The sequence below is a fragment of the Anolis carolinensis genome, chromosome 5 (genome assembly GCF_035594765.1).
Source record: "Anolis carolinensis isolate JA03-04 chromosome 5, rAnoCar3.1.pri, whole genome shotgun sequence".
In the NCBI taxonomy this organism is placed as follows: domain Eukaryota; kingdom Metazoa; phylum Chordata; class Lepidosauria; order Squamata; family Dactyloidae; genus Anolis; species Anolis carolinensis.
This window is the reverse complement of record NC_085845.1, coordinates 168,718,216-168,744,697: the sequence shown is the minus strand read 5'-3', so window position 1 is coordinate 168,744,697 and position 26,482 is coordinate 168,718,216. Positions and strand designations below refer to the sequence as shown.

The window sequence follows — 26,482 nt, the reverse complement described above, 5'->3', positions numbered from 1 at the left end:
TTATTCTATATCTATATACACACATATATAATTATAATAATAATAATAGTAAACTTTATATATATATATACACACACACACACACACACACACACATACACACAGAGAAGAATCTGGCACAGCGGGTTAAACCACTGAGCTGCTGAACTTGCTGACCAAAAGGTCGGCGGTTTGAATCCAGGGAGCGGGGTGAGCTCCCGCTATTAGCCCTAGCTTCTGCCAACCTAGCAGTTCAAAAACATGCAAATGTGAGTAGATTAATAGGTACCGCTCCAGCAGGAAGGTAACGGCACTCCATGCAGTCATGCTAGCCACATGTCCTTGGAGACGTCTACTGTCAACGCCATCTCTTTGGCTTAGAAATGGAGATGAGCACCAACCCCCAGAGTCGGACACGACTAGACCTAATGTCAGGGGAAAACCTTTACCTTTACTATACCTATACATACATAATACATACATATATCATACATACATACAGATATATGGCATCAGGAAGAGTTAACAGCCCTGTGGTATTTCTTTTGCTATCAGAAGATTTCACCTCGCTCTCTGTCCCTGTGATAAATTGGATTTTGAAAAATGTGGTTTGTTGTGGAAACCAGGATTGTGATAAGGCTTCAGTGGAGAGACTTTTTCCCATGATAACTCTTCCAGGATTAAACTTTCTTTCCTTATGGGCAGATTTCTCTCACTACCTGTTGTCTTACCCCCTTTCTTAACTATAAGTCATTTGTATGTAGGATGCTTGTAACTCAGGGACTGCCTTTGTATGTATATGTATCTCCTCATTTCAACCTGAGAAGGGGCCTTCTCGGTGGCTGCTCCAACTCTTTGGAACTCTCTCCCCAAGGAGGTTAAAACAGCCCCTTCCCTGGCATCTTTAAAAAGCAGCTAAAGATTTTCCTGTTTGTGCATGTTTTTGATGAAGATATTTGTCTGTAATGACAGGAAGGCTAACTTTTATTTAGTCGTGATAATGTTTCCATCTCAATAAGCATTAATAACTGTAGAAGACACATGTTTTTAAATATGTCTCTTTATTTCTTATTGTAAATTTGTTTTTATAGGTTATTGTTTTACATATGTATATTATTTTGTATTGTCTTGTGCAATGTTGTAAGCCGCTTTGGGTCCTGTTTAGGGAGAAAAGAGGGATATAAATAAAAATGCATATGTGTACAGTAGAGTCTCGCATATCCAATGTTCTGGATTATCCAACGCATTTTTGTAGTCATTTTTTACAATACATCGTGATATTTTGGTGCTAAATTCGTAAATACAGTAATTACTGCATAGCATTACTGCGTATTGTACTACTTTTTCTGTCAAATTTGTTATATAACATGATGTTTTGGCGCTTAATTTGTGAAATCATAACCTAATTTGATGTTTAATAGGCTTTTCCTTAATCCCTCCTTATTATCCAACATACTCGCTTATCTAACGTTCTGCCAGCCCGTTTATGTTGGTTAAGTGAGACTCTACTGTCCTTAATTCTTAGGGACTGTTTCATTATCCGGGTAGAGGCCACTAGGGGAAGCTAGAGAGAGAAGGATAGTCCATTTTATGGAGGAGAGAGTAGGTTGAAGGAGGAAAACCATTTCTCCCTGTTTTCCTGTTATTCCTTATGTTTCTGTTGTGGAAACAACCCTAGTTTATGATATGGGAAAGGAGGAGGGGTTATTTTAAAATAATTTTAAAATTACGTGTTTTAAACCCCTATCACATGACTGTTGGTAATGCTTTTGAATTCACTGAAGCATTTCAGTGCTATTATAGAATTGTAGAATGATAGAGTACAACCCTCTGCCGAGAAGCAGGAAATTCTCATTCAAAGCTCCCCCAACAGGTGGCCATCCAGCCTCTGCTTAAAAGCCTCCAAAGAAGGAGCCTCCACCACACTCAGGAGCAGAGAGTTCCACAACTGAACAGCTCTCGCAGTTAGGAAGTTCTTCCTAATGTTCAGGTGGAATCTCCTTTCCTATAGTTTGAAGCCATTGTTCCATGTCCTAGTATCCAGGGAAGCAGAAAACAAGCTTGCTCTCTCCTTCCCCTCACATATTTATACATGGTCATCATCTTTCCTCTCAGCCTTCCCTTCTTCAGGCTAAACATGCCCATCTCTTTAAGCTGCTCCTCATAGGACTTGTTCTCCACACCCTTAACAATTTTAGTCACTCTCCTCTGAACACATTCCAGCTTGTCAACATCTCCCTTACATTGCAGTGCCCAGAATTGGATACAGTATTCCAGGTGTGGTCTGACCAAGGCATAATAGAGGGGTAGCATGACTTCCCTGGATCTAGACAGTAGACTCCTATTTATGCAGACCAAAATCCCATTGGCTTTTTTTTAGTGCCACATTGTTGGCTCATGTTTAACTTGCTGTCCACAAGGACTCCCAATACCTTTTTCACACGTATGCTGTTGAGCCAGGCGTCCTCCATTCTGTATCTTTATGTTTCATTTTTTTTCTGCCCAAGTAGAGTATCTTGTATTTGTCCCTGTTGAAGTTCGTTTTGTAAGTTTCGGCTTATCTCTCTAATCTCTTAAGATCGTTTTAAATTCTGCTCCTGTCTTCTGGAGTATTAGCTATCCCTTAAGTGTTTCCATAAAAGCATTTCCAGGGAGGAACAACGTGGCTGGTTGTTTGGGCCTTAGAATGACATTGAGAAGCCTTCAGAAAGTGGGAGAAAATGTGTAGAAGTTAGAATTATGAGAATGCTTCTGTGGAAAACAAGAGACATCAAAAAGTGCAATAAGATTTTCCAGCATAAGAGGGATTACAAAACAGCTCTGTGTTTGTTTGGGAGAGGTGACCCAAATGACAAAACACAATACTTTTGTATTTATTGTGTATTTTGCTTCTTTTGCTCATCATGTCAGTGGCATTTTTAACACATTTCATGTTTTTGAATGATTTTTTTTAAAATCTTAGAGATATTTATTATAATTGGAGGATCTAGAGAATCTGTACTATTCGTTTTTCCCCCTTTTAACTGTTCACATTGTCACCAACTATTGTAAAGAAACATTTGTATTACTTCAATTTTTAATTTGACAGATTCTTTGGAACTCCACATTTAGAGTGTGAAAATATGCCATTAGTTTTACAGAAAAGATGTAAAATTCCTGGTGGAAATTTGTGCCAGGTCCACAAAGATAGATGGGACTATCCATATTACACAGCTATATCAGTTTGATACCACTTTAACCACCATGGTTCCATTCTACAAAACTCAGGGATTCATAGTTTGGTGAGTTAGAATTTTCTGTGAGAGCACTAGTCCATCTCCCTGAATTAAATCCACAGAATGCCTATGTACTATGCTACAACTGTTTTAATAATGTTCCATTTCTCTTTTCTCTTGCAAATTGTTATCATACTCTTGGAAATGGAAACTGTTTTCACAGCACATTGTCACAACTATGATATAACTATTACATGTCTTTGTAGCGGGGCTTGTAGGCTTGTGATATAACTTGTAATTGCAAATACAGTATGATGGAGCTATGAATTAATCAGATTGCACAATCTGAAGCTATCATGAAATCTTAAAGAGAGAAGATAGTAGCCATGGGAAAATCACTTGTGCGTGTACATTTACCACATGTTCTCAATGATGTATACACACCATGTGGGTTGGCCCTTTTGTATGCAGAGAAAATACGCCTTTAGTCATTGGCCCAAGCAGATGTGCCAACGTTATGCTAATTCTAAATCTGAATAGGCCAACTTGCATGGTAAGTTCATTTAAATGTGATTCATTTGTGATCTGTTGAATGGTTATTGAGTTCAACACGCCTGTCACAATGTCAGGGCATTTATCTTAGGCTACAATCCCATGCATATCTGTGAATGAACCTCAGTAGGGCTGTTGTCTGTGCAGTTAACATTCTTTCAATAGAGTCATTCTAAAGTGTACATGGGTTCCAAATATTTTGTGAATCCTGTTTGTCATTTCACATTAATTAATACTGTAAAACTAAAGTTGCTATAGCACCTAACAGTTTTTTTTTCTTGATGGGTTAGTTATTTGGTATCTTTTTTAAAAATCTTCATTCAAGATAATTGCCTGTCTAGGGAAACTCATTAAAAAAATAGAGGAGGGGGTATTTATAGTTGATATGCTCTCACTTTTGTATTTCTTTTGCACTTTGTTGACTTTTTGTTATCAGTGTTACTAGCTATCTCGTTGCTCAGAGAAATTTGAAGTGCTCAATTTATTCGTATGGGTGTGTGAAATATGAAACCTAGTGTTGCTAGATAGAGTTTTTTTCTATATACATCTTCTAGTCATAAGATAAATTTGGTGTACTATACTTTAAATTCATAATTTTCTGACAGGCGGTGGTCTATAAATGGAAGATGTTATGTTAGATTGAGAACTTACTAACTAAAAAAACAGTATATACACATATATTAAGTTTATTTATTTATTTCGTGTCAAAAGCATTGGTACAGCAAATACATTTCGAATAATGGAAATAAATAGAAAAGAAAAGAAATCACAAGCAACTAAATAGTTTTGGACCAAAAGCGGGCAACAGCAACCGCATTGTCTGTAGCTTTAAATAACTCCTCCTCCGTACATGAGGCAGGGCATTGTGGGCAAGCATACATATGCTGAGTTGTTTGTTCAGCTCCACAGTCACACAAGGTGGAGGATTCCTCCAGGTAGTGCCACCTTGCCAAGTTGTCTTTTGATCTGCCCACTCCACTTCTGAGTCTGTTCAGGGACTTCCAAGTTGCCCATTCCTGGTTTGCCCCTGGAGGAAGACCCTCTTGGGGGCCATCCAGTTAGAATTGCCAGGTTTAGCTGCCCAGAGAGACACCCTTGCTGTTGCTGGAAGAACATCAAGAGGAGTGGTGGTTCTCATGAAGCCCTTCCTTGATTTGAGTCTGGTGGGAGGAGGGTGATAGCCATGCAGTGGGTGGCTTTCACAATGTTCAACCTTTTTTCTCTCACCGTTAGCAGCAACTTCCCGTCGCACGTCAGGAGGGGCAATGCCAGCTAACTTGTAGAGTTTATCAACAGGTGTAGGTTTAAGGCATCCCGTGATGATTCTGCATGTTTCATTCAGTGCTATGTCCACCTGCTTTGCATGGGCAGACTTGTGCCAGACAGGACAGGCATACTCTGCAGTTGAGAAAGACAAGGCCAGGGCTGATGTTCTTATTACTTGTGGGTCTGCTCCCCATGCGCTGCCAGTCAGTTTCCGCAGTATGTTATTGCGTGCAGCTACTTTGTGCTTGGTGTTCATGCAGTGTTTCCTATATGTTAGTGTTCGGTCTAAGGTGACACCAAGGTATTTAGGATGGAAACAGTGTTCAAGCTCTTGGCCTTCCTAAGTAACTTTCAGTTTCCTGTTGGCTTCGCGGTTACGTAGGTGGAAAGCACACACTTGTGTCTTGGCAGGGTTAGGCTTCAGGTGGTTCTCTTTGTAGTAGCTGGAGAGATCTTTCAAGGCATTGGTGAGTTGCTTTTCAACTGTTTCAAAATCTTTTGCTTGTGTTGTAAGGCCAAGGTCATCAGCATATATAAAGCTCTTTGTGAGTGGTGGTAGTGGCTGATCGTTCGTGAAGATGTTAAATAAGGTCGGTGCAAGAACGCTGCCTTGGGGTAAACCATTCTTTTGCCTCCTCCATCTGCTTTTCTGGCCCTGAAACTCCACATAGAAGCTGCGGTTTTCTAAGAGGGTCTGGACAGTTTTTGTAAAGTCAAAGTCCCGGGTGATATGGTAGACTTTATGCAGCATTTTTCTATGTTGCACTGTGTCATAGGCTGCCGTGAGGTCCACAAAGACTGTTCCCGTAATGCAGCCTTTCTCGTAGCCTTCCTCGATATGTTCAGTCAGATGAAGAATTTGACCTGTACAGCTGTGTCTGGGGCTATGACGAAGATGATAGAAATGGCGAAGCAGTTCTAACGTGGGCCGACAATAGTAGAATGAGCCTCCTTCATGACAGTAAATTACCACCATCATTTAATAGCGGCCGATGGAAGTGTGGTTATAACCCTGATCTGATTTTTGTAAAGGAAAGCATAAGCCACCAATGCACCAAAAGGGTATTAAACCCAATACCTAACACACAACACAGACCAATATGCTGCGTAGCATATGTAGCTGTAAGACCGAAAAGTGTCCCATTCCGCAGAAGATATAACTTCAATAAAACTAACTGGACAAAGTTTACAGAGACCTTGGAAGCTGCTATTTCTGATATAGAACCATCTATAGAAAATTATGACCTGTTCGTAGAAGCTGTGAAAAGATCCTCAAGGCTCTCAATCCCTAGAGGCTGTCGCACAAGCTACCTACCAGACCTAAACGAAGAATCACTAAATCAGCTACAAGAATATCTCAGATTATTTCAAGAGAACCCATACAGTGATGGGACTATAGCAGCAGGCCAAAAACTATCTACAGCCTTAGCTAATGCTAAGAAAGACCGTTGGATAGAGCTGCTTGAGAACCTGGACATGTCCAAGAGTAGCCGAAAAGCCTGGCAATTGCTGAGATGCCTGGATAGCGACCCTCTGGTCAACCCTGGACACGCGAACGTGACACCAGACCAGATAGCTCACCAGCTAATTCAGAATGGGAAAACCAACTGCAGCAGAATAAAGATGAAAATCAACAGGGTGCCAGAACTTGAAACCCACCAGTTGTCTTCTCCTCTAAACCTGAACGAACTCAGAGAAGCCATCAAGCAATGTAAGACTGGTAAAGCACCTGGCCTAGATGACCTGATGATGGAGCAAATCAAACACTTGGGGGCCAAAGCTGAAAACTGGCTTTTGAAATTCTACAATCAATGCCTGGCACACAAACAGATTCCCAGAGCATGGAGGAAAACTAAGATAATTGCCATCTTAAAACCTGGTAAAGATGCCTCCAATGCCAGGAACTATCGACCAATCTCCCTCTTATGTCATCTATATAAAGTCTATGAGAGGATGCTATTAAATCGACTAGGACCTGTTATCGAATCCAAGCTTATTGCACATATATTAAGTTACCCTATCTCTGTCTTATGATATTTTTGCCCTTATAATAACTGTTACCATGTGAAGTAGGCAAAGCTCAAGAAAGGTATATTTTTAAACTGTTGTTTCCAGAATCACTCAGCCTGCACAGCTATGCTGCTTGGAGGTTTCTGAGAGCTGTAGTCCAAAAGGGTAACTTTCTCAAGCTCTGCAGATAATTCTCTGTAATTCTCCCTTTTAGGATATGGGAAGCTGAAGAGTTCAACTTGTCAAAGAACACATGGATTTATAGTGTTACAACTGGCTCGTATGACTTGTTATTTGCTTATGTCACTCTGTACTTCTATTTGTTTTCCTTACAAAAAGAATGAAACAATAACAGTAAAAATACGCAGTTAGCTGAAAGGAACAAAATCTTTAAAACAACACCTATTGGACAATAAGATTAAATTGCATCTTAACTGCCAGAGGAAATAAAATTATTTTTATGTGGTTTCTAATAATAAGGTAACTGCTAGTTGACCTTTTCTGAATAAAGTGTTCTATAATTGGAATGCCGCCACTGAGAAGATACATTTCTTGTAGCTGCCTGCCTTACCTCAGGTAGCAAGTTCATATATGGAAAGGTTGCACAAATTGCACAACATGAGCAATGTAACACCCAGTTCCATTTTGTAACCTATATTACTTGCAATTTGCAGAACATATGTCTTAGCATATATTAAAATATTTATATCCCGCCTGATAACAAAAATATCTCACAGCAGCTTACAAACAACTTTAAAACAAGCCACACAGGTTGAAACAATAATAATTTGAATAAGACACAAACATATTAAACATAATGAGCTATGTACAACAGCATTGGGGATGAATTAATTAAGTTCAAAGACCTTGATGAATAGCCAGGTTTTCAAATAATCTAAAGTGAATTGAGTGTTGACACTAGTTGTGCCTCCAGTGGGAAGGCATTCCACAGTTGTAGCACCATGGCTGAGAGGGGCTTTTCCCATGGCCAAACGACAGCATATTGATGTTGCTGGTGGTATACAGGAGATATAATTACTCAGGCAGGCATATATGAACAGATACACATCCTCAGTCTCAAGTCCATTTAGGAATTTAATTAAACCAGAAACATATTGCAGATTATGTATTTCTGTTAAGATTGGCATTATCTGATGTTTGTATAGCATTCCACTCAATAGTTGAGCTGCTGCATTTGCTGTACCTGCTACTTCCTATTCTTCAAGGACAGTGCAGTGTACGAGGGTTGAATGAAAAGTAATGCCTCCACCTTCGTAACTCCTCAACAGGTGGCAGTACTGGTATGCGGCAGGTACTGGCTTGTTCAGTAGACTCTCCTCTACAGTTCCATTTAGCAGGAAGCCTTAGCATTGAATAGTTGTGTTGTTAAAGTGCAAAGTATGGAACCCTGTGCAGACGGTCGGTTAATGCCACTTAAGCAACGTGTAGTCACTGAATTCTTGACAGCAGAAGGTGTCACCTCAAAGGAGATTCATCAGAGAATGCAAGCTGTTTATGGTGATTGTGTTGATGTGAGTACTGTGCATTATTGGGCGAGTAAGTTTAAAGATGTTGAGGTGGGAACATCTGACTTGCATGAGAAACAAAGAGTTGGATGTCCTGTGATAACAACCACCAAGTTTCACAAGCAAAAGGTTGACAGATTGATTCAGGACGATCGTCGTATCACTCAGAGAGAAATTTAAAGCATAATCAGCATTTCTCAAGAACGTGTGGGTCACATTATTGCTTTGCTCGGCTATCAGAAGATCTGTGCACAATGGGTACCCAAGATGCTGATGCCTGAAATGAAAGCACATAGACCTGAAATTTGCAAGAAACTCCTCTCGCGTTACGAGAATGAAGGTGATGGCTTTTTCCATTCAATTATGACAGGAGACGAAACGTGGGTACACACCATTATGACCTGGAGACGAAGCGTCAGTCTATGGAATATCGACACAAAGACTCACCCCAGGAAAAGAAATTCAAGACACAGCCCTCAGCTGGAAAAATCATGGCAACAGTGTTCTGGGATGCAGATGATGTTATCCATGTTGATTTCCTTCAACGTGGAACAACAATAAATTCAGAGCAACGCTGCGAACTTTGAAACGATGGCCAACAAGGGTCTGAAAGGAAAAGGGAAATGTTTTCCTGCAGCATGACAATGTCAGACCACACACTTCACATGCCACCACAGCAGAACTTCAGAGACTGGATCTCACCACCGTACAGCATCCTCTATACAGTCCAGATTTAGCACCGTCTGACTTCCATCTGTTCCCGATAATGAAAGACGATCTGCAGGGACACAATTATAGAAGCTGGGGGGGCCCCATCGAGGTGATCCAGGGGAGGGAGATATATGGGAAAGGGAGGCATAATTTAATTCGGCCTAGGGTGAGCAACAGAGTGCTTAAAACGGCCTCCTGACACAGTAAATTTGGGTGCCCAAGTTGGCGGGCCCTCCGATCTGAAGGTGGTGCTGCTGAACGCCAGGTCTGTCAACGGTAAAGCTGCAATCATCCAGGATCTTATCCTGGATGAGCGGGCAGACCTGGCGTGCATAACGGAGACCTGGTTGGATGAGGCTGGGGGTGTCAATCTCACCCAGCTTTGTCCACCAGGTTATGCCGTGCAGCATCAACCAAGATCTGGAGGCAGGGGAGGAGGGGTTGCAGTGGTCTATAAGGAGTCCATCCCACTGACCAGGTGCCCCAAGTCTACCTTGTTCGAGTGTGCTCATCTGAGGGTAGGGGGCCGGGACAGTTTAGGGATTCTGCTAGTGTACCGACCACCCCGCTGCACTACAGTCTCCCTGCCTGAGCTAGCAGGGATGGTCTTTGGCCTGGCGTTGGAGTCCCAACGGCTCATTGTGCTGGGGGACTTCAATGTCCATGCCGAAACCACTCCTTCTGGTATAGCTCAGGACTACATGGCCGCCATGGCAACCATGGGGCTGTCCCAACTAGTATCTGGCCCTACCCACAGAACAGGGCACACACTTGACTTGGTTTTCTGCCAGGGATAGGAGGAAGGTGGCGGTGTGGAGGAGCTCACCATCGCTCTTTTGCCATGGACCGACCATCACCTGATCAGGTTTAGAATCACTGCGCCCCCCAACCTCTGCAGGGGTGGAGGACCCAAAATGGTCCGCCCCAGGAGGCTTATGGATCCGGATGGATTCCTGATGGCTCTTGGGGAGTTTCCCGCCACCTTGGCTGGTGATTCTGTCGATGTTCTGGTCGCCCTCTGGAACAAGGAGGCGACTAGGGCAATAGACACGATCGCTCCGGAACGTCCCCTCTCGAGTACCCGAGCTAAACCATCTCCTTGGTTCACTGAGGAGCTGGCAGCGATGAAGCGAAAGAAGAGGGAACTAGAGGGCGTGTGGCGTTCGAAGCCGAGCGAGCCAAACCGAACATGGCTACGTCTCTATCTCAGGGCATATGCCGCTGCAATAGATGCTGCAAAGAATGTTTTCTTTGCAGCTAATATTGCATCCGCAAAGAACAGTCCGGCGGAGCTGTTCCGAGTTGTCAGAGGTTTGTTATATCCCGCCCCCCAAGATGGGATCCCTGACAACTCAGCAGCCCGCTGTGAAGCATTTGCTCAGTTTTTTGCGGACAAAGTCGCTTTGATCCGTTCTAGCTTTGACACCATATTAACAGCAGTCTCCGAGGATGTAGCAAGAGCACCTGCTTGTCCCATTTTGATGGATTCGTTTCAATTGATTCAGCCTGAGGACGTGGACAAGGTGCTTGGAGAGGTGAGGGCTACCACATGCATCCTAGACCCCTGCCCATCCTGGCTGGTGAGAGAAGCCAGAGGGGGATTGGCCGAGTGGGTGAAGGTGGTGGTGAATGCCTTCCTTCGGGAAGGCATATTTCCAGCGAGCCTTAAATTGGCTGTGATCAAACCGCTGTTGAAGAAGCCATCACTGGACCCCACTCAATTGGAGAACTTTCGGCCTATTTCCAATCTCCCCTTTTTGGGCAAGGTCGTGGAACGTGTGGTGGCCACACAACTCCAGGCATTCTTGGTAGATACCGATTATTTGGATCCAGCACAGTCTGGCTTCAGGCCGGGGCATGGTACCAAGACAGCCTTGGTCGCCTTAGTCGATGATCTACGCCGCGAGCTGGACATGGGGAGTGTGTCCCTGCTGGTTCTGCTGGACCTCTCAGCGGCCTTCGATACCGTCGATCACGGTATCCTTCTGGGGCGCCTCGCCGGGATGGGGCTCAGAGGTACTGTTTTGCAGTGGCTCCGGTCCTTCCTGGAGGGGCGTTCCCAGATGGTGTCCTTGCGGGACACCTGCTCGGCCCCACAACCATTGACTTGTGGGGTCCCACAGGGTTCCGTACTGTCCCACATATTGTTTAACATTTACATGAAGCCACTGGGAGAGATCATCCAGAGTTTCGGGGTGAGGTGTCATCTGTACGCAGATGATGTCCAGCTCTGTCACTCCTTTCCACCTGTCACTAAGGAGGCTGTCCAGGTCCTGAACTGGTGTCTGGCCGCTGTGTCGGACTGGGTGAGGGCGAACAAATTGAAACTGAATCCAGATAAGACAGAGGTCCTCCTGGTCAGTCGCAAGTCTGAACAGGGAATAGGGTTACAGCCTGTGCTGGACGGGGTCGCACTCCCCCTGAAGACACAGGTTCGCAGTCTGGGGATTCTCCTGGACTCATGGCTGAGCCTGGAGCCCCAGGTCTCGGCGGTGGCCATGGGAGCCTTCGCACAACTAAGACTTGTGCGCCAGCTGCGCCCGTTCCTTGGGAGGTCTGACTTGGCCATGGTGGTCCACGCTCTGGTTACATCCCATTTGGACTACTGCAACGCTCTCTACGTGGGGTTGCCTCTGAAGACGGCCCGGAAGCTCCAACTAGTACAACGGGCGGCAGCCAGACTAATAACTGGGGCGGCTTATAGTGAGCGTACCACCCCCTTGTTAAGCCAGCTCCACGGGCTGCCGATATGCTACCGAGCCCAACTCAAAGTGCTGGTTTTGACCTATAAAGCCCTAAACGGTTCTGGCCCAATCTACTTGTCCGAACGCATCTCCTCCTATGAGCCAGGAAGATCCCTGAGGTCATCTGGTGAGGCCCTGCTCTCGGTCCCGCCTGCCTCACAAGCGAGGCTGGTGGGAACGAGGGACAGGGCCTTCTCGGTGGTTGCTCCCCGGCTGTGGAACACCCTCCCTAGAGATATACGGCAAGCCCCAACCCTTTTGAGTTTTAGAAAAGCCTTAAAAACATGGCTATGTGCCCAGGCTTTTAACGAATAAATGACAAAGACGACCCAGACTGTTATATGGATAAAGTAGGAGGATATTGGACGAACGGATTTTAAGCATATGTTTTATGTTTTATATTTTATACTGTATTTAATTGGTTGTAATACATTTTTATATGTTGTTGTTTTTAATGATGTGTCGGCATTGAATTGTTGCCAATTGTACGCCGCCCTGAGTCCCTTCTGGTGAGAACGGTGGTATAGAAATATTGGAAATAAATAAATAAATAAATTATTCTTCTGATGAAGACATTGAGAGAACTGAGACACACTGGTTGCGGAAACAGTGTCGACTTCTTCCGTGACGGCTTCAGAAAACTTGTTCATTGTTGGCAGAAATGTATCCAATTGTCTGGTGATGATGTGGAAAAGTGAATAGTGGTAGTTAAAGAGCATATTCTAAGGATTATATCTGCGTTTGATTTATTAAAATATTCCCATCCAAACCCAAGTAACAAAGGTGGAGGCATTACTTTTCATTCAACCCTTGTAGAATGCACTACAATAGTCTAGAGCAGTGGTTCTCAACCTGTGAGTTCCCAGGTGTTTTGGCCTACAACTCTCAGAAATCCCAGCCAGTTTACCAGCTATTAGGATTTCTGGGAGTTGAAGGCCAAAACATCTGGGGTCCTACAGGTTGAGAACCAATGGTCTAGTGGGAAGTTTCCAGTGAAGAGACTACCATGGCTAAATTATTTCTGCTCATAGAATCATAGAATCATAGAATAGTAGAGTTGGAAGAGACCTCATGGGCCATCTAGTCCAACCCCCCGCTAAGAAGCAGGAAATCGTATTCAAAGCACCCCGACAGATGGCCATCCAGCCTCTGCTTAAAAGCTTCCAAAGAAGGAGCCTCCACCACAGCCCGGGGGAGAGAGTTCCACTGCCGAACAGCCCTCACAGTGAGGAAGTTCTTCCTGATGTTCAGGTGGAATCTCCTTTCCTGTAGTTTGCTTGTGGAAGGCTGTAGTTGGTACACCATCCAAGGCCCCAAAGCCAGCTCAATATGAAGCACATAACCCAGTAGTTACTATAGTATGGAAACTGAAACAAGACTATTTCTGTTAAAGAACACTCAATGCCAGAGAAATAATTTGTTCAAATGAATAAAATAAATCGAGAAGGACTAAATGTTGAGCATCTTTGGCTTCAGGAAATATGCATCCCTGTCCAGCATATATGGAACTCTTTTCAATGGCAGATTTGGAAATAAGTCTCCCCCCAATGGAAACTGCTGAAGGGTACCTCTGCCAAATTACTACAGTAGAAGTGAAAACAATTGTTGCTGGTTGTTGGAGGAATTGAAGTTTTTGCTTTAATATAAATTCCAGAAGAGCTATTCAATGCAGTTTCTATGCAATTCATTTTAAAGCAGCGATACAGTGAACGCTTAGATCCCTTCTATACTGCAATATAAAATCCAGATTATCTGCTTTGATAATCTGGATTATATGGCAGTGTGGAAGGGGGCCATAGTGTTCAGTGCAGTTTTATTCCAGGACTTCTCCAATATCAATAGATGCTGAAATCCTGTTGTATGCTAGTACAGTTGGCCCTTCATATCATAGATAAATTGAAAACGTTCAACCCTCCCTCAAAAAATCCTTGATGTTGCCATATATATATTTTCTCATAAATTAAAACCTCTAAGAACAACAAACTAACTTTTTAAATTAAACACAGTCTGAAATCAAAATACTCCTGGCATAAGTCTGTAAAAGAAAATAAGGAACATTTTAAGGAAAGTATTTTAAGAACATGAAGCAAAAAATGAGAAGACCCTGTCTCTTGTGATTCAACACATAACCAATCAAACTCATGTGAGTGTGGTTAAGTGGCAAATACTAATTTGATCCTAGACTGTTAGAAGCATTAAGGGTCAATACCAGCACTTCAAACAGTACCTGCAAGCAAATAAATAGCTAATGTAGCTGATGCAGAATAGTTATAATATGGTTCAGGTTTTCAACTTGATCAAACTCCAAGCGGTTGCATTCTGTATCAAAAGAAGCTTCTAAATCGTCTTCAAAGGCAATGATAGTTTTATAACAGGTTGGTTCTGTTTCAGTTACCTAATTAAAGAGTTAGAATTTACAAGCAGAGTAAAACCAGTCTGACAGTTTTATTTTTGGTTAAATATGTAGAAGATTGCATTTTACTCCTTTGAAAATTATTTGTTATCAGAAGTAAAGGTATATGTCTAAATTCAGTATTGGCCTCAGGTAAAAAATAATCATTGGGGTAGATGGGAATTGTTAATCATTATATTTTAAGACTCATACATTTCAAAAAGTTTCCTATTGTTGGGAATAACCTTGTATTTAATTCATAGAATTTAGAAACTTGTGCATCTTGTGGCAAGAAACTCCACAATTAAGCTATGTACTTACTTGCCCATTCAGAAAAAGGCAAGCAAGAACATACATCTTATCAAATTTTGTAATTCACCAATAATTCTTTAACATTCTTATATACTTCATTGATTATTTATGTTGATTGGCTGATGTGCCACAAGTGTTGCTTATTTATTACTGGCTGATGACTTTGTGTTTCTTAAAGGCATGGCATTGATCCTGCAAGTCACTGGAGTATCAAGTTGATATGTCAGTAGTACTATTGTCTGGTTGGCCATCCTTCTAAAATGGGTTGTAGCATGGCAAAGCAGGCTCACATGGTTTAGAGCACATGTGTCAAACTCAAGACCCGTGGGTCAAATTGAGCCTGCCATATCATTTGAAGTGGCCCTTCAGATGCTGGACTACATCTCCTGCATTCCTCATCATTAGACATCATGGCTAGAGCTGATGGGAGGTGTGATGCAATAACATCTGGAAGTCTGCAGTTCTGTTTAGTCAGGATAATGGGATTTGAATTTAGATACAAGGCTTGTGAACATGTCTGACTTTAAAATGTGGTTTAACCTTTTTCCAACTTCAGAGTCACAAGTGCTATTGGGCTACAATTCCCATTATCCCCAGTCCACATGGTGGATAATCAATAACATCTGGGGATCATCTTTTAAAATATATATATAGTTGGTTCCTTGTATCCACAGATTCTCCACCCATGGATTGAAGGCAACTATAAGGCTGATGTGGCCTTCAGTGAAAATAAGTTTTACACCTCTGATTTAGAGTATGCCTACTACAAAATTAACAGTGAGTTCCCTATTCCATGAAGATTGGTTACATTCCCCTTATTCAGATATTCATTATGTTCAATAGGATTGAATTGATTTTCCAAAGCAGCAGTCGTGATGCTGTCACAGGTCTGTTTGAAAAGACATGATGTGAAACAGTCTATTCAGTAGCTGCTTCCACCATGTAGGATTCCCATGCACTGGAAGCTAGGCTGACCTCCCTTCTGTTTGCCTTTCACAAGAAGGCAAAAACTTATTGTTAACAGAATTAATGATTAGTTGTTTCTAGGAGGGATTTTTAGGTGGCATTTTTAATGTTATTAAACTTTTAATGTTAAATTTTAAATACATATAGTTTTAATGTGATAATTTTTAAAATTGTGTTAGGTTTTTGCTGATCTTGTTTGAACTTTATAGGCCACCTTTGGTCTCACATAATGAGAAAATGGTGTGAAATGGAATAAATGAGTAAAACTTGTAGTGTGTTACCTTTGATGATACAGAATGAATAATAATGTTCCACTTCCCATTTTTAAAAGCTATGAATCCTCACACATTAATTTTAGGATGTTGTAAGCGGCATACTGTATACATACTCCTTATTCACAAGCTTAGCTTGTGAAGGGTCATGAGGATTTCCCCATTTTTCTGTTTCTACTGTTAATTTTTAATAAAATAATAATTGAAAAAGGCAGAATGTACAATTAGCAACATCCTAAATAACACGTAATGATAAACCCTTACCTTCTAAGAACTAATGCCAACATGTCAGAAGTTGTGCATTGCACTCTACATTGAAATTGTTGCTTTTACATTGGCCACTGTTCTTATCGTAGTCTACATGGACATTTGGTGGGGAACACTTTTCCTCACTGCATGTTGACAAACTGATGTGGTGTAACCAAAGTCACAATGAGATAGGAAAGAGTGGTAGCAGCAATAGATAAGATGTTGAGAGGTCTTATGTTAGATCAGACCAAGGATCCTGCTATGCTTTTGGGAAACCCATAAGAAGAAAATGAATTTAATAGCCCCCTCTCTGTGTTTGCCTTCCAGTTTTATCGATGGACAGTAAAGTTTCAATCTTAGCCTTGCTCAGCCAAAATAGCTCAAGGGACTATTTTGCACTGTAACAGCAAAGCTTCTGATAGATGTTATGATATGGAAAATTATAGTTTTGCAGACATAACCTACTTTAAGGACCTCAGAAACAGCAAGCTATGGAATAATTTCAAATCCCTATGTTTGTGCATACCGCATTTAGATTCTAAACTTTAGAAATTTTCTCTTAAAGTTTCCTTTTAAACTTATACAGTGTATCTGAAATATAAGCATATTTTTTTTCCAAGAGATGTGCATTTCTCCATGCAGCTAGTTTGAACCTGATTTTTAATTGGTATTTTTGTTGCTGAAAATGAAACTAGTACTTTTGTGCAACTTCTGCAATTATTTTACTGATTCATAATTGTTTCCACATGAATAATAGGGGAAATGAAATAGTGTAGATCCTTTTTATCATTAATTTTAAAAGCTAAGTGTTTTAGATGGAATTACTGTTTTCAAACTGAATGTGGCCCCTAGAAGTTCATAAGCAAAAAACTGTCTTTAGTCTGTTGTAAACTGCCTAGTTCAAGAGTGAGGCGTTGGGATTTTTTTTCTTTGTATAATTGCGCAATTTCAGATGCACAAGATGAAACTATGTTCCAGGGCTGCAATGCAAACATGTTGAATATGTATAAGCCTTGAAGTACAAAGCATATTCCCCCCTCCAGTTTCTTTTACATCAATGCATTATCTTTTATAGGGTTATAGCAATTGAATTACAAGTTTGCCATTGTTTCATTGGAATAATTTAATAAACTATTTGAAAAACCAGACTATTTGAAAAACTACATCTCCGTATACAAACCACCATGAGCGCTGTGGTCTGCGGAGGAGGTCCTGTTCTCGGTCCCACCCTGGCTAAAGCATGGCTGGTGGGAACGAGAGAGGGGGTCTTCTCCATGATCGCACCCCCCCCCCCCTCTGGAACTTCCTCCCCAAAGAACTAAAAATGGCCACCTCTCTTCTCTCCTTTAAAAAACTCTTAAAACCTATTTATGCACTTTAGCGTATGGAGCATAGGAGGAGGAGTACATCTTAAGTATATACAGTACTCTCGTTTAGATACTGGAAATCTACCTCAGCCCTGTTAGTCGCAGTAAACCACTCCATATTTTTTATGCATTTTAGCTTCTCAATTTTTATTATGTTGGTAAATGTGTGTAATGTGATGTATCATGTTTATTTAAGTTATTTTTGGTTATTATTGGTTAGTTATTATAAGCTTATATTGATGTTGTTTTATTTATTGTGTTGATTGATCTGTTTGTCTATTATGGTATTGAATGTTTGCCAGTTTTGATGGAAACCTCCCTGAGTCGTCTCGGGGAGATAGGGCGAGTTACAAATAAAGTCTTATTAAGCAGGCACATACAGTATTTTACCCAGTATGAAGGAAAGTTGTACCTATTTTATGTTTATGATTTATCATAGTTGTTTGTAAATCCTCAAGTTTGGTAAGGAAGGCTACCAAACAGAATTGATTTACTCATGTGTGTGTGTGTGTGTGTGTGTGTGTATATATATATTTATATTTATATTTCAGAGCAAAAGAGTAAAATGTATGTGTCAATCAGTAACATGTTTTTGTGGTCTAGCAATTATTGTGGGTAAATTTGCAGATCCTAAAATAAAAGGAACAGTACTGGTTTCTTTTCCTCATTTTCTGGTTCCGTTCAGCTGTGGCACGAGAAAAGCAATGGCAGGAGTTTGGATATAAATCAGTATGATTGGGAGAAAAATCTTCTGTGAGTAAAATGACAGTTTAATATTTTATATTTCTTCCTTCTGTCCTCAGCTACATTCATTATTACTCAAACATTGACTGGTCATAGCCTGGAGGCAAGAACACATCAGATTGAGTTCACAGGCAATTAAAAGTACATTGAGGAGGCCCAGGGTATCTTAGCATCTTATACATCAATCTTATATAAGCATAATTTCTGGTAAATAAGTAACAAGCTTAAAATATATAGTCCTGGTTTAATTTTGTATCAGAAATTAAAGGGTAGAAATACACCCTATTGGAGTTAGTTAAAAAAAAACAAAACAGAGAAGATGGGAATAAAATTGTGTCACTAATGGAATTTGCTGCCAGAGCAACTGCTTCATGTTGATGATGTCCTAGAAGAAAATAGATTAATCTATTTATCGTATATACTCGAGTATAAACCGACCCGAATATAAGCCGAGGCACCTAATTGTACCACAAAAAAACTGGGAAAATATTGACTCCAGTATAAGCTGAGAGTGGTAAATTTCAGAAATAAAAATAGATACCAATAAAATTACATTAATTGAGGCATCAGTAGGTTAAATGTTTTTGAATATTTACCTAAAGCTCAAATTTAAGATAAGACTGTCCAATTCTGATCAAATCATTATTCTCATCTTCTTCAATGTAAATGTGCTTATGTATCCTTTTAATAATAATAGAGTAAAATAATACATGTAACAACAATAATAATAAATACAGGAAAATAATGCAAGTAATAATAAATAGAGTAAAATAATAAATGCAATAATAAATAATAAGATTAGAGTAAAATAATTGTATTAATAATAATAAAAATAGAGTAAAATAAATGTAATAGTAGCAACAATAATAGAAAATAATAATAAATGTAATAATACTAATAATAGAGAAAAATAATAAATGTACCATATATTCTTGAGTATAAGCTGGCCCAAATATAAGCTAACCAGGACCCTCACCCACGTATAAGCCAAGGGGGGCTTTTTCAGTCTTTAAAAAAAGGACTGAAAAACTAGGCTTATACTCGAGTATATACAGTATCTTTTCCTTCTAATGAAATGATTTTTAAAACTCCTAATAACTGACACAAATTCACAGTTACCACATTACTCTGTATCCTTGAAAGTGTAAAAAGATAGTCTTCTCTGTGTTTCTAATCCAACATAACCATAGAAGCATCCTAGGATGGAAATGTTATGGCATGAGCAATACTTTAATGATTGGATTAAGCTTGCTATGTCAAAGATATTCTTGGAATCTATTTAAACTATTCATGAGCATTCAAATTGGAGCATTTCTTAGAATGGTATTCAGAGCACAATTTGATTATATGGTACCAGTTTGTTTTGGGTGCTTAGGATGTAGACCTTGGGTAGATAAGTTTCCTTCTTGATGTTGCTGGACTACAAAATCCAGAACTCCTACTTAGCACACCCAGTGGTGAGGAATTCTGGGAGGTGCAATCTAGCATCATGTAGACAGTTTCATGGTTCCCAACTGGATGCAGACAAAGTTCTTATAGGGATCAGTTTATATTTGTCAGAAAAGGCATACGATAAAAGATTGAAACGGATATTCCTTGAAATAAACCATGGACTACATAAGATCTAACACAGTGGTTCTCAACCTCGGGTCCCCGGATGTTTTTGGCCTACAACTCCCAGAAATCCCAGCCAGTTTACCAGCTGTTAGGATTTCTGGGAATTGAAGGCCAAAAACATCTGGGGACCCCAGATTGAGAACCTCTGATAACAGAACTTTAACAGAAGTTTTAAAAGTTGAGATTATGCTATACTTTCCCAAAATATTATTGTTTGAAAAAATCACAAAATTTCAAGACTTTTGCACTTATTAAATAAGATGAAATAGAACTAGCTAAAAGTAGCCATTATTGGGTTAGATTCTAAGGGAGAGGTTATATATAAATGTTATTAAATCTGTGATGGAATAGCTAGACAGCATTATTTAGACATCTTGCTTAAGATTATGCTTATTTTTTATTGATTACTCCTTGTTCTCATTGTAAAGTTGTTAAATCAGATAGTACTACTCATAGTATATTGAAGAGCTTACCTACACTACATATTTTGTACTATTTTAAAAATAAAATTGAATTGGGCTGCTCAAAAAACAAAGAAATCTCCCTAGCTGTTCTTTGTTCTTTGGACATACGATGAGAAGATGGCTCACTAAAAACACAATACTGTTTGATAAGGTCTCAGGCAATAGGAAAAGAGGAGGGTGGATAGACTCAACCAAAGAAGCCACAGTTTATTGCTGAAGAATACAATGCTAAAGAAACATGTTAAGGAAATTTGGCTAATTGAGAAAGTCTGCATCATTTCATGGGTCGTTTTCAGACTTTTTCTCTCAGCTATGTCGTAAGTATGATCTAACACAGGGCTGTGGTGCAGCTGGTTAGTAGCCAGCTGCAAGAAATCACTACCGACTGAGAGGTCATGAGTTCGAAGCTAGCCCGGGTCAGAGTAAGCTCCCGACCATTAATAGTCTAGCTTGCTGTTGACCTATGCAGCCGAAAAGACAGTTGCATCTGTCGATTCAGAAATGTAGGTAACGCTTTATGTGGGGTGGGTAATTTAACAAATTTATGACACCATAAAACCTTCCAGCAGTGTGCGGAAGAATGGGGAAGTACTCATCAAGGATTTGGTGTCACAAGTGGACGGTAATGCGGCAGCTCCCCCTGTGGCCGGAATCGAGCATACCCTCATGAAGCCAGAAGCTGGAATGTTAAATTGCCTCTGTGTCTGTCTGTCTGTCTATGTCGTATGTGTAATGGCATTGAATGTTTGCCATGTATATGTGCATTGTGATCCGCCCTGAGTCCCCTTTGGGGTGAGAAGGGCGGAATATAAATATTGTAAATAAATAAATAACAAACTTGAATTGCATAATGATATAGAAATAGTTCAAAGAGAATAATTCAAAATCTGAACTTATGCGTGAAGAGCAAGTAGGAAATAGTATCCTAATCTTAACATTTATTGTTTGACATATTAATGTGAGTGCATAGCTCTCCTTGTTAGATTTTGAAAAAGCAGTTTTCATTTCCTTTTTCAGTCACCAAGGATAATGTAAGATGGAAAGATTTGAACTTTAACAACTTTTAAATTTTTGGGGTGTGTGCTTGTGTAGTTGTTTATTTTAAAAAACATGCTTAATACAGATTGCTGTAGGGGTTATTAGGAGGATAGCATTAATATTACAACATAGAGGAAGTTCTATCATGTTCACATTTGGGGGAATTGTTTATATAATCAGTGAAAAAACAAGAATAGAACGTATACTCATAAATGTCTTATTTCCATGGATTTGTCCCTTGCAGCAGCATCTCTTCACAGTATCAAATGTTGTTCAAGAAAAAAGCCTTTATGTGGCTTGTTGGGAGGGGGGAGTGAAGTGGCAAAGTAGAAATTAGGACTCTACTTCTTTTCCAAAAGTGTTCAACTGTTCTTAAACTTGTCACAATGAATAAGGAAGAGATGATGGTGAGTGCTGTCTAATACTTTTTTCTGCAAGCAAGAGCAGCTAAATAAACAATGGGCTCTCCACTTATGATATGTTATGATTATAATAATAAGACTTTATTTCTAGACCACCCTCTCTCCTCGAAAGGACTCAGGGCAGTTTACACACAAAAGAAGGGAAACATTCAATGCCCTAAATAAGTACAAACACATCAAAAATACAGAATAATATGAATTAATAACAGTAAACTTATAACAAAGGAATTAAGCATCAAAATGAAAACAGAATAAAAATAATCCAGTAAAACAGAATTACACTAATAACATGAGTTAACTTTAAGACATGTATCCTAAAAACAGTTGTGATTTTTAAATCTATTTAGCAAATGAGGATTTTAAAACTTATCCTGGAGGGGTGATTTCAAATCATACATGAATAATATTGTAAAACATTGGGAGTCTGTTTTATATACACGACAAGACTTTCATTTGCTACTTAATGCTTGTGTTAAATAGAGGTGGTGACTATGAAGGAAATACCTTCCTCTTCCTCATCTCTTCAACAATTCCATAGATGTATTATTTCCATACAAAACAAGTTTTCCAATAGTTCCCATATCCAGTGGGAACAATACATTTTATATAAATGTATTGAGATATTTTAAAATATATTTGCAGTAACATATGCTGATTCTCTCACTTTCTCCTGGAATTCTTTGCAGATATTCAGTATGCGACTGTATATTGGTCGAAAGCTGAAAAGTCCTTCCAGATTAAAGATGTATTGGACAAGAATGGTGATGCTTATGGCTACTACAATGACAGTGTACATTCCACAGGGTGGGGGATTCTTGAGATCAAAGCAGGATATGGTAGCCATGCCCTTGGCAATGAAGACCTCATGTATGCTGCAGGCTATTTGGAGGGCTATCTCACCGCTTCGTAAGTATTTCTGTAAACTTGAATAATGGTGTTCTGTTAGACACTGTTTCAATATAATTATTTTCTTACTTTCTTTTAAAAAAGCCCTCTCAGCACCTGCAAGGACCTATCAACATGTATTGTTGGCATAAAAAGATTTTTTTTACATGTCTCCCATTACCTATTTGAATGAAGGGTCGAAAGCCTAGACTCAATGTTTGGCTGTTGTTCAACTAGAGCAAGGAGCCCTTTCAGCACTGTCTTTCTTTTAAAACTAGACTCAATTTCTAAACTTTCTTATATGTGATATAAGAAAATCTTAAAATGTTACCTAGAACTTCAATAACAATAAATATGGCTCATATTAAATGAGGGGAAAATCTTTTATTAATAAATCTAAGATTTTTAAATTGAAAACAGGATGTTTTAATGAGAATTGGTAAGATATAAATATTTCTCTGACATATTGTAGATATTGGATTGTTTAAAATGATGGTATCGATATCTCTTTCAGGTAAGTACATGCTTTATGTATTATATTTATTTTAATTAAATGGGACTTCCTGTACTCAAGGGATCAGGTCCGGAAGATAATATCTAAGAATGTTCTGACCATCAATTATTAAATTAAAGATCAATTTTGATGTGTATCTAATTAAATCATATTAAATAGCAAGTCTTAGAAGAACAGTTTCTTTATAATAATTTCATGTAAGTTGTCAAATGAAAATCACTTCCACTAAGTTCTAAGGAAATGAAATAAATAATTTTTATAAAGCTCCCGGAGATGATATATTTGTTTTATTTCCTTCAATTATTGACTAGAATCCCGTTGGTTTGTCTCAACTAGAATAGACAGATTGAATCAATTATTGAGTCAACACACAGATAAATCCAAGTGTTTCAATGGGGCTACAGTAGGATTTAAAGTCTGTTATTTTTTTGAAGCACATATTTGTTCTGATTAGTTTCCATATCAATTAGCAAATTTTATTATTTAAAATTGTACATGAAAATTGTGTATTCTGTACTTTTTATATGCATTTATTCTTATATATACATTTTGTATGCAATTTCTCCTACTATATCTTTGTCTTTGTATTCCAAAATGTATTTTTAGTAGAACCACAAAATATGAACATATGTAAAAATTGGTTGCATGTGATTTTTTTTGTTACATCCAACATACAGATTAGATTAGCTTGTATTAAATTGCAGTTTAAAAGGTTCAGGCATAAAACTGATGGTCCTGGTGTCCTGACATGCCCTACTTTTCCATACTATCTTTTCTTCTTGCCATTAAAAGACGTTTTGTAGTTTCTGGACAAGAGTACTCTGGGTATTCAATTTTTTAGCTTTCTGGTGGTTTTCCTGGTGTCAGAATTACACAACTACCTTTATGTGATAAAGAAATGACAGAAGAAGTAGAGGTTGAGCATCCCTTATCCAGAATTCCAAAATCCAACATGCGTGACTGAGATTGTGATACCCTTAGTTTCAGTTGGTTCAGTATACACAAATGGTTTTTCATGCACAAAATTATTTAAAATATTGTGTATATACAATCTTCAGCCTGTGTGTATAAGATGTATATAAAACAGAAATGTATTTCATGTTTAGACTTAAGTCCCATTTCCAAGATATTCCCTTTTGTCCATAAATGTAAGTGTAAGTATTCCAAAATCTGAAAAAAGAATCTGGCCCCAAGCATTTCAGATAAAGGATACTGAATCTCTACAGTATAGCTTATCAGCTTGTGTTATAGAAGGTATAGAACAGGATAGGGAAATGGATAAATAGTGCATTTTTCTTTTCTTTCTTTCAGACATATGTGTGACCATGTTGCAAACCTGTATCCACAGCTGATTAAAAATGTCATCGTTGAGAAAAAAGTTCAAGATTTCATGAGGTACGTACTCAGTTGACATAAATGTAGCCCTTTTATAACTGCTGAAGGAACTGAAGTTTCATAATAGACTTCAGACATCCCTAGTGACATCCTAAACTCACAGATGCAGGAAAGACTTACATACCACAATAAATAAAACCAGTTACTTTGCAAGGCCTGATAAGCTTCTTGCTTTATTTTTGTTTTAATCGGTAATAGTGCAATGCATCAGTTGAAGGTAAATTTAGGGGTGGTTGTTGGTTCACATATGAATGTGTAGTGAATCTGCCCCAGGTTTAGTCCATATATCTATCCAAGGGATTTAAATTAGTTTGGGGTTAGAGTTCAGTCTCTTGGAGAGCTCTTTTAAAATTCTGACCACAATTCAGAGAAAATTCACTAACCCGCTAATAGGAAAAAGATCAAGATAAATATGAACACGTCTCCTGAGCAGTTCAAAGGTAACTACATATGGCTGAGGGAATGTGATGTCTGAACAGATCCTGTATGGGCAGAAAACCAATGACAGCAAGTGTCAGGGAAATAGGCTGAGGGATAGTTACTTCTGAACAGAATATATTGAAATAGCCTATATTTTCTCAACTGGTTCTATTCTTGATTGCATGTTTACTTAAAGAAAAGTATTACTGGGTTTCTATTTAATTTATTCTGATTGCCCAGTGGAAATCCACATGTAATTTCAGATAATGCGAGTTATGGAAAATATACTCTAAATTCAAATTATCTTCTTTACAGCAAACAAGATCAGTGGACTAGACAACAAATCAAAACCAAAAAGGACGATCCATTCTGGAGGCATGCAGGGTATATTATTGCCCAGTTGGATGGCCTGTACATGGGGACTGTGGAATGGGCTAAACGAGAACAAAGAACAGTAAGAATAATTAAATTGACTATAAATCACTTGGAGTCAGAAGGAGAACAAGAATACAGAACAATATTTTAATTTATTTTAATAGAAAGGGTCCTCGCTGCTTTCTTCTCTGTGTTGTAATATGTAAAAATACATTTACTGCATACAGTGAAAGTGAAATGGAGAAGACTATGGCTTCCAATAATTCTTATTAGCAATTTTAGGATATTTAAGCAGCATGATGAACATTTCTTTGCACATATAAACAAAATAGGAAGCAAAATGACACTGCATGGAGTTACTGTCATTAGAGTTATATTTCTATGTAGACTGCTGACGCCTTGGGATTATTTACTGGGATTTAGGAAGTTGCAAATTGACTGCAGGCAAATAGCTTTCACCTTTAATGCCAGGCTCTGCCGTTTTGCTTCACACTGTGCGAATAAAGACGGGAACAACAAACTGACCTTTCCATCTTTATCTAAATCATGCAAGGAAACATGGAAGGTGTGCTAGGGAGTCAGATATTACAGATACTTTGCTGTAATTTTAAGAACACAAGAAGAGGCATGTTGCATTGTATCAATGATCTGTCAAGTCCTTTCCCCCAAACAATAGACAGTCTGTTGCCTGTGGGAAATCTTCAAATACTATGTGTTGTAATCTTCACATATGTGGTGAATTCAGATGAACAACTCAACTGGGTAATTGAGGCGATATTGGGGTGCTATTCTGGAAACACAGTGTGCATTTTTACGAATATTATATTGAGTTGCTGTAAGTTTCATGGCTAGTGATTCTGGCCCTGAAAGCCTTCGACAACACATTGAATATTATATTACTCACAAATAGTGAATTGGCCATTGAACATACCATCTTTAAAATTCATTTGGGTCTTTCCTATATTTGTGCATGCATACAAATGTGTGTAAGGATGCTAGTTTGTGTACATTGTGTGTACATTTTTTCAAACTAAAATGATATGGTAA

At 39.2% G+C, this 26,482-nt stretch overlaps 1 protein-coding gene across 2 annotated transcripts in view; it reads left to right on the top strand.

The window, feature by feature from the left end:
- plbd1 (phospholipase B domain containing 1) overlaps positions 1 to 26,482 on the top strand; it is a 43,522-nt gene that overhangs the window by 1,128 nt on the left and 15,912 nt on the right. The window contains exons 1-4 of one of the 2 annotated variants that reach the window (XM_008122563.3): positions 17,877 to 18,314; positions 22,533 to 22,752; positions 24,557 to 24,640; positions 25,376 to 25,514. In XM_008122563.3, coding sequence (XP_008120770.1) covers positions 18,293 to 18,314; positions 22,533 to 22,752; positions 24,557 to 24,640; positions 25,376 to 25,514 — 465 coding nt within the window. In that variant the 5' untranslated portion in view covers positions 17,877 to 18,292. Of the gene's footprint in view, positions 1 to 17,876; positions 18,315 to 22,532; positions 22,753 to 24,556; positions 24,641 to 25,375; positions 25,515 to 26,482 lie in introns of those variants that run through there. The other variant, XM_062982875.1, reaches the window with a different exon arrangement.